This window comes from Saccostrea cucullata, unplaced genomic scaffold (assembly GCF_032062105.1).
Source record: "Saccostrea cucullata isolate Sc308-1 unplaced genomic scaffold, CSIRO_AGI_Scuc_v1 ctg294, whole genome shotgun sequence".
Taxonomy (NCBI): domain Eukaryota; kingdom Metazoa; phylum Mollusca; class Bivalvia; order Ostreida; family Ostreidae; genus Saccostrea; species Saccostrea cuccullata.
The window spans coordinates 301,480-320,937 of NW_026936003.1; the positions used below are offsets into that span (position 1 = coordinate 301,480).

The 19,458-nt window shown below is 32.7% G+C and overlaps 1 protein-coding gene across 1 annotated transcript; it reads left to right on the forward strand.

The window, feature by feature from the left end:
• The first annotated feature begins 5,184 nt into the window (after positions 1-5,184).
• On the forward strand, positions 5,185-19,449 carry LOC134244532 (pleckstrin-like). Its single transcript, XM_062726794.1, has 11 exons — positions 5,185-5,281; positions 10,456-10,611; positions 10,962-10,982; positions 13,425-13,550; positions 13,658-13,710; positions 14,128-14,219; positions 15,714-15,886; positions 16,471-16,617; positions 17,071-17,151; positions 18,665-18,740; positions 19,138-19,449. The coding sequence occupies exons 1-11, from the start codon at positions 5,237-5,239 to the stop codon at positions 19,299-19,301; spliced, it is 1,134 nt and encodes a 377-aa protein (XP_062582778.1). The 5' UTR covers positions 5,185-5,236; the 3' UTR covers positions 19,302-19,449.
• The last annotated feature ends 9 nt before the right edge of the window (positions 19,450-19,458 follow it).

Genomic DNA, 19,458 nt, shown 5'->3' on the forward strand with positions numbered 1-19,458 from the left:
GAAATTCATATAAATATCTATATAAATATAAAATTTATTCAACTATATGTGGCAGTTGGCAGTAAGCAGCTGACAGTTGGCAGTAAGCAGTCAGCAGTTGGCAGTAAGCAGTTGGCTGTCGTATATGGCATTCCATGGCTTTTCTTTACATATTTTATTAGGTATTCATGTGATGCATTCATTTACGGCAAAATTTTTACAAGAAAGCATCTAATTTGGACGTAAATAATTTTTTTCATTTTCTTTAAAAAAAAAAAAAAAAAAAAAAAAACGTATAAAATAATTAAGGGGGCCGAATATAGTTTCCATTGCGCAATATTTCGCGCATCATAGAAAAATGAAGCGTATTTACTGTTTTAATGCAACTTTTTTTGCTTAATTATCAAAATTAAACAAAATTAAGAAATTAAAGGTATAAAAATGTAATAAAATTTGATATAACTGATTTTTTAACCGATTTTGTAATTGATAGGTAGGTTGACGTCGTTGCAGTGTGTTTTTGGCGTTATGGTAATCTTAGCTCTTAAAGAAAGGAGTAATAAAAATATTATTAAGGAAAAAGTAATAAATATTCGCTCTTGAAATTTAAAACATAGAAATTTGATAATATATCCGATATTTTTTATCATGTTTTCATGTGAATCCATTGTGTATGTCATAGTTTGTAAAACTCTATAAAAATAGTAAAATTTGCTTATATTTTGCATTTTGAGATACCCCCTCTGGTAACAAGACGGTAGAATTTTGTGTTTCTTACATATATTGTATAATATAGTATTACTCATCAAATATTATAGTTTGAACAAAATGTCTATTGTAGTATTTGTATAATTTTCTTTAAAGTGCTAAAAATTGGCATTTTCCTATATAATCCTATAGTAAATGTACCTGTATTTTGAGACGGTCCCTCAAAAATACCTGGACGGTAGATTTCCCCCAAACTTTGCATGTACACTGAAGTTAATGTAAGTTATATATGGTATAAAAATGAAGAGTTTCGCTATTGTAGTTTTCACACAATAAAACTATAGTCGGCCCCCTTAAAAGATATGTCGACTTTTCAATGCTGAAACCATTGTTTAAAAAGGTTGACTTGCAGATCACTAAAATAAAAAGTTGTTTTGGCATTCGTAGTTAACTTAAGCCTTTTTATATAGGCCCTGTGAATATTTGAAAAAGTTTAAAACTGCTTTGTTTCAGTTGCCTATGCTTTAAATATCATTAATATCCTTGACAATTGCAAATCTATTAAAATAACTTAATTTTCTTGCTATAATAAGTGCACAATGAAGTCAAGAATTTTGTCATTTTCGTCATATTCTGAAAGATTCAACAAAATGGCCGATTTTTATTGCTATTTTTTCCTCAATATTTCATACAGAAAGTAACTTCTGATCTAAAATATGTAATAATCAAATGATAGAACTTTGAGTTGTCTGAAGATTAAAAAAAATTTTTTATATTTTGGATCAAGAAATGCACTCATATAATTTTTCTTTTCTGAAAGAATCTTTTTTTCCCCCTTAAAATTAAAGAACATTGCAAGTTCATAAAGCCAGTTTTCCAATACCTGAACTTTTAGGGGAAAATTTAATAAGGAAAGAAAGCACCAAGTCTCTAATTGATTTTGATGTTTTGACATAAAACGAAGAGTGTTCTTTTATAAAATAATATATCTACAGTCGAGGGCCATTTTTGCATAAGTGGACCTAGCTGGGTTTTTTTCCCTCATACTGATCAGCATTTGCTTGTGTAAAAGATCAGCGTGAACAGTTTATTAACGTTTTAGTCTAAGTAATAAATTCTTTTGTCAGGTAAACATAAATATATATATTGAGTATTAATCGAAACAACTAATTTTCAGCACATTTTATGAAGAGAAAGAGCTAGGTTCACTTTATGCATAATATGGCCCTAATTATTAACTAGCTATCACCTTCTTTATATTTCATATACATGTATCAAAATAAGACACTTGATGTTTCGTTTCCTATAATAAAATTTCTTTATAAGAATCCAGATACTGGAAAACAGGAATTGAAAAATTGCAATGTTCTTGAAATTTGCAGAAAACGCGTATTTTACTACCTTCAGCAAAGAATTAAATGAAAGAAAAAGTTAGCAAGCTCACATACTTCACGCTCCCCCAAAACTCAAAAGTGCTGAAAATCCCGGAAAAAATGAAAGAATCGGAATTTCCCGGTACGGTAATATGCACATCTACAAATTGTGTCCTAAATATCTGCAGAGTTTGATGAAATTCTGCGCAGCGGTTTCTGAGGAGTTGCGCTGACAAAATGTTCACCACTATATTCAAGATATCCCCAAAAATTTAAGTTGTAAAGTGCAGAAATTCCCAGAAAAATAAAGGAATCGGAATTTCCTGGTAAAATGCACATCTATACATTGTGTCCTAAATATCTGCAAAGTCTGTCGAAATTCTGTGCAGCGGTTTATGGGGAGTCGCGCTGACAAAATGTTCATCTGTATATTCAAGGTATGGCCAAAAATCTAAGTTGAAAAGTGTGGAAATTCTAAGAAAAATAAAGGAATCGGAATTTCCTGGTAATATGCACATTTACACATTGTGTCCTAAATATCTGCAAAGTTTGACGAAATTCTGTGCAGTGTTTTTTGAGGAGTTGCGCTGACAAACTATTCATCTCTATAAAAAAGGTGTGGCCAAAACCTAAGTATTTAGTGCGGAAATTCCCGGAAAAAATAAAGTAATAGGAATTTCCTGGTAATATGCACATTTACACATTGTGTCCTAAATACCTGCAAAGTTTGACGAAATTCTGTGTAGCGGTTTATGAGGAGTTGCGCTGACAAACTGTTCATCTCTATATTCAAGGTATGGCCAAATGCCTAAGTTAAAAAGTGCGGAAATTCCCGGAAAAAATAATTGAATCGGAATTTCCTGGTAATATGCACATCTACACATTGTGTCCTAAATACCTGCAAAGTTTGACGAAATTCTGTGCAGCGGTTTATGAGGAGTTGCGCTGACAAAAAAAAAAGGACTGACTGACTGACACTCTGACGGACGGGTCAAAAACATTATACACTGTACCTCACGCATCTAGTTGCGTGGGGTATAAATATGAGCACAGCAGCCCACGATCCAAAAAATAAAACATGTTTCTTGATCTTCAGAAATAAATCTTTCATTATGCTAGCATATTTTGGATCAGAGGTTGTGCTTTATATGAAATATTGAAAAAAAAACTTCAATTTTAGGTCATTTTCAAAGGAATTTACAGGATATGAGGAAAATGGACGCATGCGCATTTTATGACTAGTGGGAAAATTACGTCATGATTATTAGATATGTAGTCACCAACACTCCAAGTGATAAATACTGTATTTGCAATAGATGATGAAAATCATTTTTTAATAGTATGTAAAAAAAAATTTGATCATCAAAGAAAAGAAATATTTCAGTTAATTAATCATAAATTTCCACTATTTTCAGCTTTAGATGATAAACACAAAAACTTTATTGGTTACTCATATACAGAAGATAAGGAAACTCTTAATTTTGTGGGCAAATTTATAAATGATAACATGTTATAAAAGTATTAGTCTTTTACACATACATGCATATTTGATGTATTCCTTTTAGATAGGATTATTGTTGAAATGATTTATGTCAACTACTAATTGTATAATTGTTTTGCTATTCATTGGCTTATTAATCTTTTCCTTATTATTGTACATGTAACAACCTCATACTTGTTTGTTATGGGCTCTAAATTAGAAATATATACATTTGTGGTATCTCTCCATTATATAAACATACAGAGAGAAAATATCTTCAATTCTGTATGAAGTTTGTCAGAGGTCAGAGGTCAATACGTGACCTAATCACACGGCGCAATAATATCTACCGGTACATAAATTATAAAATGACCTGCTCTACTTGCTTTTCGTGTATAAAAATGAATAAAATAAGCAAGTAAAATGATAATTATTTTATTTTAAATGTAAACAAGTATTTCATACAGTTTTTGGGCTATCGATTCAACCTGTGTACATAGAGAAAACTAGGAGCCTAGCGTTTGTTTACATTTTTCTTCACTTTTGTCAGCTGCACAGTCTCTAACGTTCATCCTAATTTTTTGGATAGACCTTTGGTTAAATTTTCATGATAAACTTTTATTTTATCTTTAAATTTTACTCACGATAAATGTGTAAATCTGTTGGAAAATATCTTTGCAATCATGCCATGAACAGCTGCCAAACACCTCGGCGTTTTCGTAGTTCAATGTAAAGCTGTCGCCAGTGTCTCCGTGTTTATCAGTGTTTTACGATAAGTATGCCTTTAGTTACTGAAACCGTGGAATATTTTTGATCAAATTGCAAATTAACTGGCTCGAACAAGTGTCTTAGTCCAGCGGATCCATCCATCCCTTTCCAGCGACCGAAATTCCTCCAACTTTTTATCATCAAACTTTGGACGTGTTTCTTGTGTCTTTTCAGCATCGATTATCATTTTCACGAATGAAATATTCCCAGACAACAATCTGTTCACTATTACTGATCACAAGTAGCCTTTCACAAAATATTCTCTTCGAAACAGATTCCTTAGCCTAATGAATTTGAAGCGTAACCGCCATGCAAGCCGATTTACACCTTGCGTCATTTTTCAAAATCTACGACGGACGGTTAGTGCAATAATTTAAATTCGAAAATATTCAATTGTCTGTCTCAAATGTATATATAAGTAATAAATAACAAGTTTATAAACTTCAATGGGAATTGAAGTGGGTCGGTACGTGATCAAATCTTCTGAGAAGGCCTTCGGCCTTCACAGGATTTGATCACGTGACCGACCCACTTCAATTCCCATTGAAGTTTATAAACTTGTTATTTATTTCTTAAATAAAATGTTCTTTTCTGTTCTGCAATCTAAATTTAACTGAGCGGTTTTGATTTTTCAGAAATATTCTCAGCCCCTGGCCAAATAAGGTCCAAAGTGGCTTTTACTCTTTTAAAATTAAACAATCAGAGAGCATGAATGAGTTTTTCTAACGAAAGAAAATAGGCCTATATAAAAAAAAAATAAATGGTACAAATAACTCTTTTCAAAATTACTCCATTATACCAGAGACATAAGAGAGGGATGTGTCTGATGAAAGTCGTGATCCGCCAACGCGAATCAACACCGTAAGGATAGATAACTGCAATGTTGTCTGAAACCCGGAAGTTACGTAATCGTTGCTGACAAGAGAAGATGGAGGATGGAACTAGCTTGAAGACGGGGTTTCTTCTCCGATATGTAAGTGTTGACAGTCATATTAAGTTGAGCATGGATGTGTATAATATTTTCTGTGATAAATGTAATACGAAAGATAATCTGAGCTTCTTTATTTCCCTATTATAACAGCATACAAACATGTAGGAGGCGATGTTGTTTTGTTGATGTTGCGGAGGTCACAGCTGATTATAACTTTACACTTTGTGCCTTCATAGAATTTGTGGGGAATATATGAGTTTCCTAGTATAATACATAATAATTAGCTGGAAGATCTGGATTTTTTTGTATACAATGTGCACTCTAGTGTCTCTCTGCTTCCGGAATATGAAACTGAGACTTGTCTAGCGTTAATCAGTTTATAAAGTCAATTTGAAATGGAAATGCCCTTTAATAATTTTATAGAATGAGTTTAATCTCATTAATTTTACAAAGATTTATAAATCAGGACTTATCGTATTAATAGCAGAGAATTTATCTCATATCTCCAATTGAAAAACTTCTATGATAAACATTTTAGTATGAATTTTATTAGCTTCGCCTGTTATGCATGAATTATCCCATGTTTCCCACTATCGTTGATTTCCCTGGCATACTACAGTTGTTTGGCCAGTTCCGAATAAGAAACCGATTCGGCGGTGCTATAAATATACTAGGCATAATTTCAAAATTTAAGTGTTTTGTCAAGGTAGTTCGTTGACTTGTGGAATTAAATATTGTTTCACAAAAGTTCAGCCTTCCCTCCAAAAAATTTATTTCGCAAGTTACCATAGGTGTCCATTTTACCAGTTACGAATAAGCCGACGAGTTCCGGATAGGCTAGAGATTCTGATTCAATACAACCCTAAATTAAACAATATACGTCCCAGACGTTATCCATTGACATGTCTAAGAAAAGTTAAATCAATTGCTTACCAATAAATTATTTGTATTTCCAAACGTTGAGGAGAAACTAGAGGTACTGTGGGTACCGGGCTCATTTTAATGATACCCCACACCTCGTTTATGATTATTTATGATAAAGTCCATGTTTTGCTCTGGGAGACCCGAAATAAGTGTCAGATCAAAAAGTAAAATAAAAGGTAACGATGTCACAATATAATAAATAATCTGTGAAAGAATCATTAAATCTTATTCAGTGGAATAGGAGGAATTGCGGATAAGAGATGTATATATACCTTTCAATATTACAAAGAATGGCAGTTTATCTATGTTTTTCTCAGGGAGCCCGAATTATGTGCCTGATCCAAAAATAAAATAGGTGCACTTTGGTACTGTTAAACAAAGGTTCTGTGAAAGACTCATTAAATTCTGTGAAGCCTCATAAAACTTCATTCAGTGGTAGAAGAGGGATTGCAGATAGGAAATGGATACCCCAGAGTGTATCAGACGGGTGGACGTACAGACAGACGGATGGGCAGACGTAGAACCGATGGATGGACAAACATCCCATTACTATATACCCCTTCTTCCTGTTTTTCAAGCGGGGGTATAATAAGTCACGTTTACAATGAAGAAAACAACGAAGAGTGAATTTACAATAATGTTTAAAATGGGTATTCGGAACTGGTAAAATAAGAGCACGAAAATATTTCAATATCTTACAGTGTTCTAAATATTTATTTTTGACTAGTTTTTAGTATATGTTAGAGTACATATCAAACTTACTTTTGATACCTGGAACGTGATTCTATGTGAAAAATTAATGTATTTAAAGAGGTCACATCTGCAGACTTACGCGTCGCTTGATTCAGATTTGTTGCGTTGTAAACGTATGTCGACTGTTTCAAGTACGATTACGCAAACAAACCGAGTGCAAAAAATCAAAACTTCATATTATTCAAACAATCATAAATAGGCCTTCTTACCATAGAAATCAATTTATTTTTACACCGTTGAATTTATTAATTACCAGTCCTTCAATGACTAATTATTCGGAACTGGCCAAAATCCGGAACTGGCCCAACGACTGTATACTAACTAGATACAACATTCTATCGTTAAAATGATATTGTCCTATGGACCCTTTGGTGAGGGCTTATGTACCGAGACACAGTTAGATTATTCTAACTATAAACTAACTAGACAGTGATTCCTGATATTTCCATTTCATTGTGAAATAAAATTGTAGATTTAGATTTTAAAAAATCTAGACATAGTTTTAAATTACATGAGGACTCCTGTGCCAACTTCAACAGTCCTTGCCCACTGACAGAGTTTTTGAAATCCACCGGTCCCACCGGCAAAACTGGTAAATATTTCAAAAGTCCGGTAATTTTCTTCATGTAATCGGTCCGAGGGACCGGTAAAAAAAAAATTGGATCTTTCCGGAATTTTAACCTCTTTAATAACCTGTGAATTTTAAGTTTATTTGTGAGATTGTCAAAAGGATTGAATCTGTGTGTATGAAAAAATAAACTCAAGGGCTTTTACGACAGTTAGTCATGATTTTTTTCTGCCGTATCTGCGTTTGTTCGATCAATCAGCTGATTCAATTTGTAAAAAAATGTTAATTGTAGCTTTATTTGGGGTGCAACATATATCAACCGAATTGCTAATCATCATTTACCTTAAATTCATAGAGTTTAAAAATAATCATTATTGTTACATTAAACATTTCCCCACATTTTGAACTTCGTTTTCTGCGGAAGGCAGCCATGTTGGGTACCTACTGTACATATCACACCTGGTGAATTCAGTCCGGGGATATTTGACGCTCTGGATTTTTTAAGGCCTAACTGGAATTAAGACATTTTTTTTTTTGTTTTGAATATGTTTGTTGATGGACCAGTGAATATTTGTGTGGACTGGTGAATTTCAGTAAATCACTGGTCCACTTGACCAGTGAATTTTTTTTTATTTCCAAAACTCTGGCCACTGACGTCAAATGCAAAGGCAGCCGCACGAGATTTACATGCATATTTGGCATAAATATATAGAATTATCAAGAAATCAACTCCGCTAACTTTTGAAAAGTTATCACAGAGAAAAAAATTAGAAATGGTAATATTTCTTGATCATTCTACCAGAATGTAAATATAGCTAAGTGAAAGGTGAGGAGGTACTGTAAGGATGCCAAATATGCATATAAATCTTGTGCATCTGTGTTAAAATCTGAATGCTGAGGATCTCGAAGCCTATAATTGTATATCCATGTAAATCTCATGCAGTTGTCTTTGTGTTAAAGTCACTGGGCAGGGACTATTGAGAATGACATTGGAGACCTCACGTAATTTAAATCTATTAGTCTATATCTCTGAAAATTAAATTTACAATTTTATTTTAGAATGCAATTGAAATATAAGGAATCACTGTCTAGTAAGTAGAGTATGCCAGGGACATCAACGATAGTTGGAAACTTTGGATAATTTATGCATAACGGGCTTTGCATACCATGCAAATTTATACCAACTTTCCATCTATCGTTGATGCCCTGCATACTCTAGTAACTCGCCAGTGATTCCTTAATATTGATTCATCATTTCAATATAAACATTACAGTAATTTGTATATATGTATTTCATGATTTTTTTGGAAGTTGTCTTTTCAGTATACATCATGGTATATAATATACTATTCCTGCTAATTAGCAAAGATTTTGAAATCCCCAACAAATTAACATACTTAAACGAAAGGTCAAATAAATATAATCATATACAAACTTGTCATATTTGCATGCCTGTGTTTGTATATAACTTTAAGCTGGCCAGCATAAATGAGTCAAGTTATTTCCTGTTTATGATAATCTGGTACGTGTGCATAGCATTTAGTCCGTATTTGGTATTTATATATCCTGTCTATTAATGTGATTACATACCTTTAGTAGTATTCATTTTAGAGTGCTCTATATTTTGACAAATATAGTTAAGCACATGGTTATAGTTATTTAAGTTATCATGCTAGTAACACTTATAGTTTTATTTGATGAACTTAAACAAACAGAATGATATTGGTATATGAATCAAGATAAGATTTTTTAAGGAATATATATATTTTAATAGCTAACACAAGTTACTAGTATTTTGTATAAAATGGGTAGGGCAATTTTTTTTTACCTTCAGACATGGGATATTTTGAATTTGCTATAATTTATAAAAATGTGGTATTATGGTGATGTAAATTCAAAACATACGCATGGAATGTAATTATGTCATGAACTTAACAAATATTCACATGAATCAGTTGAAGATAATATTTTTTTAAGGAATTATTTTAATAGTAACCAAGTTACTAGTATACTGTATAAAATGGGTAGGAGCAGTCTATAATTTATGGACTGGAATATGGTTAAAAATTGATAAAAATGTGTAATATAAAGGCACTATATAAACATACAACAGAAATCTTACTGTATAGTGTGGTTTGCAGGCATGACTGACAACATTTCCAAAATATTAAATTTCAGATTTTTATTTTACTTTAGAAATCTAAATCCAAAGTGTTTTGCCAGTATAATATTGGCATTATTGGTACTGGTAAAAACATATTGCGAAACAATATTTTTGTTACCGAATCAAAATGATTGATATACATGATAGATCAAATGAATATTATCAAACTAGCTCAGTTGGGACATGAAGTAAGCACCTACAACTAGGATTCAGGATTACAGGTTCAAATCCTGTTTTGGTTTGTTACAATTTTTTCCCTCACTGGCTACATTTAGTAATGTTTCATATCCTGGAAGAGACAGGTGAAAGACCTGCCAAGGAAAGATATTCCTGAATTTTTTGATGGACAGAGACCCAGAAAGGAACTGATGGGTTCAGTCACTAGTGGTCAGATAACTCTTGGTAGAACACTAATTGACTTGTAATTCAGTGGGCCTACAAGTTCAATTTTTGGTCTGGTTTGTCACATTTTCTCCAGATCATTACAAATACATTGTATGGTGTATGCATGTTATGGGTTAATGTAGATCACTAAATTTTCACGACACCTTATTTTCATGAGAAAATCACACTCATTAGCGAGTACAAAATTTTCATGAATTGTGGTTATTAATTGCTCTATTTATCTTAATAAATACTATTATACACGAGAATTAAATTTTTTCAGGCACACTGTCTTGCGAAATTATGCAAAAATAAAGTTCTCTCGATTAAAAAGTGATTTACAGTATATCAGTCATGATTAATAAATATCTGCTGGATAGAGGAGTTTAAGCATAAGTTGAAGTATTCCATGTTTTCCTACAGGAACCCAGTAAAAGGTGGAAGTTAAGGTGGTTTGCCCTTCTGGAGGAGCAGTTGGTGTGCACACACAAGTTACATCATTCAATGGTGGTGGACATCATTCCCCTTGAGGGAGCCTCAGTTGTTTGTCCAATAACCGATCCCCAGCTGAATACACCAGTAAGTACAAAGTTACCCCCCCCCCCCCAACCCTTGATTTAATCATTTTGATGTGGTTAAAAACTTCATAATTATCTAAAGTTATTTTCCGAGAGCTTTCTCACAAAAACAATATAACTTGTATTTGAAGTGTTCATTCAATGACTTATGTATATAATCATAGTTATCCTTTAATTTAGCAGAGAAATTTTGGGAATACAAAATATATTGTTATGATTTAAATTAAATGAATTGTGAAAAAAAACCCACTTTGGAATCATGGTCAGCTCTCAGTTTGTTCTGGGAGAGTTAAAATACTGTAATCATGAAAATATGCCAGATCATTATGTATTTTTTTCTTTATTTCAAAGAATAATACACACTCATTCTGTGTAAGTAAGTTTTAAGTCAATTTTATTTTGCAATCATTGCCATGCTTTGACCTTCTATCTCTTAAAAGGGCATTGATTTACTAACTTGCTTCAAATGTTCAGTTGTTTTGATTACAGTTTTGAGTATCTAATTTTAAAATCAAGTTTATTGAAAGATTGATTCAGTTTGATGATAGTTATGAATTTGCATGAAAATACTTTAAATACTTAATGACAAGAGCATTCTCCTTAACCTTACATTGAACACCTGTGTTTGAAAATATTGACACTCTTAATTAATTGATGCAAGCTTCCTTATAGGACAGTAATTATTTTTTACAGGATAACTTCAGCTTTCTGATTTGCTTACATCACAAACCACCAATTAAAACACTGAAGTGTTGGTTTTTGCTTTGCATATTTATTTTCTGATTTATTTTTTTGTCCCCTGCTTTCAATAAAAGTGGAGGATATTACTTTGGGTCTGTCCGTCCATTCCTCTATATATCTGTTGATCTGTAACACTTTTTTCAATGCAATATCTGGAAAAACTTTTGAGTTTTTGCAATGAACTTTTACATAACAGCACTCTTGGGCCTTTAGCAAACCCTATTGATTTTGAGGTGTAAATGACACAGGTGGTGAAAAGTCGAAGTCTCAAAGGGACTCAAACACAAGGCCTGTTGGTGTACTATGCCAGCACTATAACCACTGGGCTATTGAGAGAGATTGACTGACTTTCATATAGTGAAACGGTGATATAAATTGCCCCCTAGAATTTCATATTTTAAAATTTTCCTCATACTTTAATGAGTTAAAAAAATGCATTAAGCATATTCCAAGGGAATAGTGTTTTTTTGTTTTTTTTATTGAGTGCCAAATGTCACAGGTGGTGAAAAGTCCACAACTTTTCAACAATTTAATTGGTTTGTGTTTCAAACCAGGGTTCATGACATTCAGAATTTTTACAGAAGCACCATTGCTCATCATAACTATACAACATGCATAGTTTTATAGTTACTTGAATAATACCCATAGGCAAAGTAGGGGAACAAAAAATGCATTCAACTAATCAGCAATACACTGTAACTGGTAGAATTTCACAGTTAAACCATTATACCACATATTACCGTGTTGCAAAAAATGGTTTATTGAATAAGGTAGACTGTTTAGCCATTCCTCAATCTTCTGCTTTATAGTGTTTCAATTTTGTCTTTTAACCTGCTAAGCTTATCACAACTCCCTATTATAATATGCCCCCATTAAATTTCATGTTTACAACTGAGGCCTAGAAAAAAAATATGTTTGTTTCCGCTTTCCTGACCGACCCTAATTTATAGTGCCGACCCTAAATATTTTTTTAATGCTTTTGTCCCATGATGTGCAAGATTTCAACCAGGGAATTATAGCCTCCAACTTTTCAAGCTTTTCAAGACAGAAAGAAGTTTGGGTCACCTTTCTATTATAAGTTAAGTCACAGTAATGCTTGAAAACACCATTTCTTTTGTCATTAATGTTACTTCTATACACGTTTTGATTAAAGAAGCAAAAAAATTTTTTTCAAAAAAAAAAAAAATTGCCTACCTACCTACCCTATATTTTTTCAGCCTGAAAGCGGAAACAAACATATTTTTTTTCTAGGCCTGAGGCTTAATATTTAGTTAGTGCCCATTTGCATTATCATCATTACAGCTGTGACTGCATTTAGTATTGTACAAATGTAATATTTTTACCTTCCAGTTTTATTTTTTTCTGAACCAGGTACAAACTAATGAGTGTAATTTTTGGAAAGTGAGAAACTTTTACATTATATTTGAGAAAGTATAAAGAGATTGGATTAAACTTCTTCAATAAAGATAATATTATAAGTTACTAAACAGATTTTCATTGTTGTTATACATGTAGTTTAGAAAACAGAATGGAAAACATTAAAAATAACTTACATGCTTGTTTATTTTGATTTGGACAAATTAAGTATAAATAACATATGCATATTATGTGCACATGATGTATGAAACTAACCTGCCTAAATGGTAAATATAACAACTATATAATTATTTTTTAAAAGAAAAGAACTATTTTAATCAAGTTGAAAAATTTTTTGGACTTGAAATTTATTACTGGAGACAATATGACAAAAAAAATTAACATTTCACACATATAAGGCCTTATTACATGTAACTATATTTAAATTGATACAACTGAAATAAATGCCAGTTTGACCATTGTGTGTGTTTAATAAACTTTACAAGCACAATATAGAGTAATATATATATATGTGAAAAAAACTTCAACATTGATTGTATGATAGATAAAGTTCTTGTTATGAATTTCAAAAATGTTTGCAGACCAGTGTAAAATTTAATTAAAGTTTTTGTTTTTGAATGATAATAGTACATGTAATTAAATAATAGTTACTGTTATACATACTTATGGATTACTCCTTTTTTCTTTTATAAACAGGGAACATTTAAAATTACTACTCCAGGAGGAGATGAGTTATTTTTTCAAGCAGCTGGGAAACATGACAGGGATATGTGGGCTCATGCTGTTGGGGCAGTGATTCGGGCACTCAGTGGGTCTAAACAGGTATGTATTAAGGCAAACCTGTGGTATGTATAGTCAAGTGTGTACAATCAAACTTAGGAGTTTACCTAGGTGAAAAATTAGGTAAAGGTTTTACCTTCTATTTGTAGGACTCCCAGCAGCCTATCCCATTTACCTCATTCAGAGCTACAGCCAATGTCACGTACGTATTCCTTAAATTGAATTCTAGAATGATCGATATTGTAAAAGTGTAAAGATAAAACAGAATTCTAGAATGTTTACACTCAACATAAGTAGGAATTCTAGAATGTTCTCCGTATTTAGATAGAATGTTCTATCATTAAAATGATAAATGTCCTATGGACCCGGTTTAGAGGGCTTGTTCCGAGACACAGTTAGATTATTCAAACTATCCGTAATTGTACTCATTGAAATCTCCAAGGTATTCTCATTCCCTTCTTGTGCTTCATTTTAGAGGACTAAGAAAATTAGTTTTGAAAATTTGTTTTACTTTATTTCAAAACCAGAAACGCAACAAAATACAAAATAAAATCAGCTGTTAATTGATTAATGCTGCACATTGATTTTAAAATATTTAATTTTTTTTTCCATAACACAGTGAAATCCTGGGAGCCATGCAGGATCCAGATGCTGGGGTTAACCTGGGGAGTCATGTCCGTAATGGAGCTGTCCATAAAAACTGTTTCACAGGTATACATGATGACTTAAATCTACTGCATAAAGATCAGTGATTTGTGTGTGTTTGTTAATGTATTCATTTTCTCACCTTAATCATCTTAGCAAAACAGACCTGTTATGCTTTTTAGATTTTTTTTTTATCAAAGGAAGGGAGTGCTAAAGGCACACTTAGTAAATTATAAGTGTCGACATTCATTTGAGGGTTCCTTTGAGGTTTCTTTTCCCCATTCTCGTTTGATCTGCCACTTATTTCAATGAAATAAGATGTTCACCATCTCAGCTGCAACTATATGATGAATATCCCTATTTATATTACTGTGAAATCACAAATTTTAGTGGGGGTTTAATTTTCGTTGTTTTCGAGGTATGACGAGACCCACGAATTCGTGTCCACCACGAAATGTAAAATGTTACATACATAAGTATTCATTAATTCATGATCCACTAATTCAAATCCCCATGAACCAAGAGATTTTCCTCAAACCACGAAAATTTGACCCCACGAAAATATGTGATTTTACAGTATATAAACAAGGAAAATTACAAAATTCAATACTGTACACTTTGTATCAATGGGACATATATAAAATTGTTTGCCTCTCTTAGTGCACATTACTGAGCTGACAAAAAACGCACACACATAGTCACATACAAACATATATGCCAGGGATTTATCTAGCTATTTTGTTTTACTACCGTTTTATATGTAAAGGGGAAAAATGAGAGCCGCAGGCTCGATCTGAGTGCCGGAGGCGCGCAATAAAGGGGGGTCCATTGATTTGGGGCATGCCCCCCCGGAAAATTTTTAAATAAATGGAGCAAAATCCTGCATTCTTAGAGCTTCTGAGGGTCATTTGTGGACCTTTACAAAGGCCACAAAAACTTCACTTTTTGGGCAAAATACTAAATAACACACACACAAAAAAATTTAACCAGGTCAGGACTTTATTTAATTTTTTCTCTAAATATCTATCACAAATCAATTCTGATTTTCATGTTTCACTACTAACATTGTTTTTGTTGTTACTCCATTCTTCCGATTCATAGTGATATAAGCTCCATCTTACTCATCTACACTTTTCTTTTTAACTCTGCAATCACACGCGTATCTTTCGACATCATGGACTTGGCACATGTTTACCGATCAATATCAAATAAAAGCTTGAATAATATATTCTTATATTTTAAAAGCGTTTGAATGACTAGGATGGTAAATTTGTAAAACTTCAATGGGAAAATTTCAGAATGATGTTTTAAAATTAATCGGAGAATTTGCATCTCTTGAAAAAGGGGAATTTTTGCACCTTTTTCAAGAGGGGAAAGGTACCGTTTACCGGTAGTAAAAACAGCCTTGATAAATCCCTGTATGCAAACAATCAAAGCTCCTAGCCAATTAAAATTCCCTACTGGAAAACATCTGTATGCTGGCTTCATATTCATTGGTTGATTAGTTTGGTGCTTCAGTGGTTTTGCCAATGTTAAAACACCTTTAATCTACATTACCAGGCAGTGCTGTGGTTGACTGGCTAGTGAGGTGGTCAATCATCAGAAAGAGGGACGACGGCTCGGCCATGATACAGACCCTGCTGAAACTAGGTCACGTTCAGGAAGTGGACATTAATGATGGGGCACTGGGAGCCTCGAAAAAATTCAGCGATGGAGACAAACTGTATCGATTTGTAAGTTGTGTTTTATTTAAACTTGCTTAAAATTAAAGGTTTTTCTGATCACAGTTTATTTTGTGTTTGTCCAGACATCTTCTCAAAAACAATTAAATCAAGATTAGTCATATTGGTATGGAAACATTCTTGGCATTGAAGATTCAAGTTTGTTTAAATCATAACTCCTGGGGGTAGGGTGGGACTGCAACAGGAAATTTAAGTTTTTATATATAAGGAAGAAAACTGCTGATGAAGAACAGTAGGACCAAATTAACACAGGAGAGTAAAATGGTCCAAGAGCTCCTGGTTAAAAAAAAGTGTTTGTATTACCAGCTCAAGTCCATTTATCTAAAGTATAAAAAGAATAAATACGAAATAAAATTATTTTTTCAACTTGTAGAAGTAATTGAACAGCAGAAATGAATGTCTTACCTTTTTTTAAACAAAAATTTTCATTTTATGCTTAAATATGACTTTAAAAGGGTTGAGACAGTGAAGATGTTTGTTATATTCTACATAATCAAGAGGGGAACTAATTTTAAATATATCAGAGGTTATTGTATATCACTGTATATATCATGTGCCTGCATTTTTTAATGTAGTCCTCATTAAACCTTGGTGCCAAGAGGAACAGTTACTATGACAGCACAGACAGTGAAACCAGCTCTTCTGAGGATGAAGAGGACGAAACTCAGGAAAACAAGCTTCGAAAAGGCAAAGTTCTCAAGGCATCCTTCCTGGCTAAAAAGGTAAGCTTACTAAAGGCAAAGTCCTCAAGGCATCCTTCCTAGCTAAAAAGGAAAGATAAACAATGGCAAAGTCCTCAAGGCATCCTTTCTGGCTAAAAATTTAAGATAAACAATGGCAAAGTCCTCAAGGCATCCTTCCTGGCTAAAAAGGTAAGATAAACAAAGGCAAAGTCCTCAAGGCATCCTTCCTGGCTAAAAAGGTAAGCTTGATAAAGGCAAAGTCCTCAAGGCTTCCTTCCTGGCTAAAAGGTAAGATTAACAATGGCAGAGTCCTCAAGGCATCCTTCCTGGCTAAAAAGGTAAGATTAACAAAGGCATCCTTCTTGACAAAAAAGATTCTTTTTTAATAAACTAACTAAGGTAAAAGTCCTCAAAGCATTTTTTTTTTTTTTGCAGAAATGATAAGCTTTACAAAAGCAAACTTTTAAGTAAATTGTTATTTTTTTTTTATAGAAAAGTATCAGAAAAGATTGGCGAATTGTCAGGGTTACACTGAGAGAAAATCCACCCTCTATTGAATATTCCAGGGTTTTGGTAAGTGATTGATAAAAACGGTGTATATAAAATACCTTATATGTATCTGTTAATGCACGAAAATAATTATGCTGAAATATGTACATTTGTAAATGTTTCCCTTTACATTCAAAGAATACACGTCAGGTTCTTTGAATGTCATAAATGTTCAATGTAATTTTTCATTGACATCATAATGGGTCAAGATGCATCCAACAGATTACATATATGCCACTGAGTTTGAAAAATAATACATCGTGCATTAAAAGTCATAATCAGGCAAATATTAAATATGAATAAGTCACAAATGTAAATATAAGTAATAGGGTATCATTTTAAAACATCTATCCGGCTATAAATACGGGTTGGTATGAGATCAAATTCACCATAAAGCCCTTTGGGCTTTATGGAATTTGATCTCATGAGCAACCTGTATTCATATCCCAATAGAAGTTTAAAAATGATACCTTATTTCCTTATAATGTTATTTTACACAAGTATGTATACATGTATTTAAGAATGCGTAGTCTACAGTAATAATGTACTTGTATCTCATTTATTGGTTTCTTTAAAAAAAAGTTTAAATGAAAGTCATAAAAATGACTCAAAAAAGTATGTTGCTAGAGTGTGAGTGAAAGCTAAAAACTTAATAACAAATTGATTACATGAAGTGCTTCTCACCGAGTTCACAGGTGTGTGAAAGTCAGTCAATTTATTATATGATTGAATAATTTCCATCTCTCTGATTGGCTGAGATCCAACTATGTTAGAAAAATACTACTTTGTATTGACCTGCACATGACGGTCAAGGTCAATACAAGGATTTATTTCCTCTACATTGATCTAAAAATAGATTGGGAAATTCCAAATTGATACAAATTGTTTAATAAAGCTATTTAAACGACTGTGATTTTTTTTATGTGAAAAAACATAAGTGAATATATATTTTAGTGTGAGGGTGGTAAGAGGGGATGCAGGGACCCCCTCTAACACTTTTACTGAACAACATTTTTTTTTTTTTTACTTTTTGGCAGTCAGTTTTCCCCGATAATACTCCTTCCTTTCAAAATCTATCCTATAAAAAGACTGACATTATATTATTTTTTCATGGCAACTAAAATTGATTTTAAGAAATCCATTTCAAATTGATACGACTGGTAAGGTTTATTCTCACATTTTAATTCTGTTTCTCTCTTGTATTTGGCTAAGACTTAATTAAATGCAAGTTAACACGTAATGAGCTGTATCATTTTATCAGTGAATCATATAATAAAACAATCATTGTTATTTTTTCGGTCAATACAATGATTTAGCCATCTAAAAAATATACACCTCGCCCTTGATTCATGAAGTGGTAGTACTCACCAGGCTTCACATTGTGTGACCTCAAAAAACAGCAATAATTGTATAATATTGGGTCTCAATAACTCGGTTAGTTAGGCCAATGGCACTGTACACCAGAGGCCCTGGGTTTGAGTCCCGGTTGAGACTTGATTTTTCACCACCTGTGACATGCTCATTACAACTTTTTCAGCATGATCACACCAAAAGGGGAAAAATAATTGATGTGGAAGAAGTTAATACAGAGGAGGCTAAGAATGATTGCCTTGGTAAGAAGTTATACTATGAAAAATAAACTGAGCTCCTCAGGAATCTTAATGGCTTGAAAGTGGGGGGGAGGGTTGAATCTAGCATTGATTTAACTTAAATTAATGAAATTCTGCATTTAATTCCCAGTGAAGAAGTTACTAGAGTTTTGGAATTTGGATTAATGAGACATGTTAGTTTGCCATGGGCCAATGTTTTGCTTTGTATTAATTTGAGTTAATTCGAAGTGCTAAATAATGAGATGGATTGCAAATTAGTATTGACAAAGAAAGTCTGATTTATTTTTTATTTTGTACAGAAATAGAAATTTTGAATAACAATAGCTTTTTTGTGTCTATTTGAAAAGTTTGTATATATACATATTTACCTCATCTGATGATACAGTATTTTTGTCAACAGCTTGTGGACAGGATGCTGCAGAAACGGCCAGGCTGAAAAAGAGAATTGTCCTAAAGGACCGCAAGGGGAAATGCTACATCTTCAAAACCAAGGATGAACAGGAAAAACTAGAGTGGCTTCCCCTTTTACAGAGTCTCAGCAGAAAGGCCTCAGCTGCTCAATAATGGATGCCAAAAACAACCAGGATTCTGAACAAAATTAAAGTCTTATAACCAGAGAAGATTCACAAATAACTGTTAATGCTCAGAAGTTTTATTGGTGCATTTATCTTTTTTTTTTAATTTTATAGGTAGATCAAAGTATGGTGTCAGTTTTTTTGTT

Excerpts from the sequence above, each read along its gene's own strand:
- LOC134244532 (XM_062726794.1), top strand. The coding sequence starts at position 5,237 with ATGGAGGATGGAACTAGCTTGAAGACGGGGTTTCTTCTCCGATAT. Across the intron at positions 13,551-13,657 it reads CACTCAGTGGGTCTAAACAG|GACTCCCAGCAGCCTATCCC; the intron begins GTATGTATTAAG and ends TTCTATTTGTAG. Across the intron at positions 14,220-15,713 it reads CCATAAAAACTGTTTCACAG|GCAGTGCTGTGGTTGACTGG; the intron begins GTATACATGATG and ends CTACATTACCAG.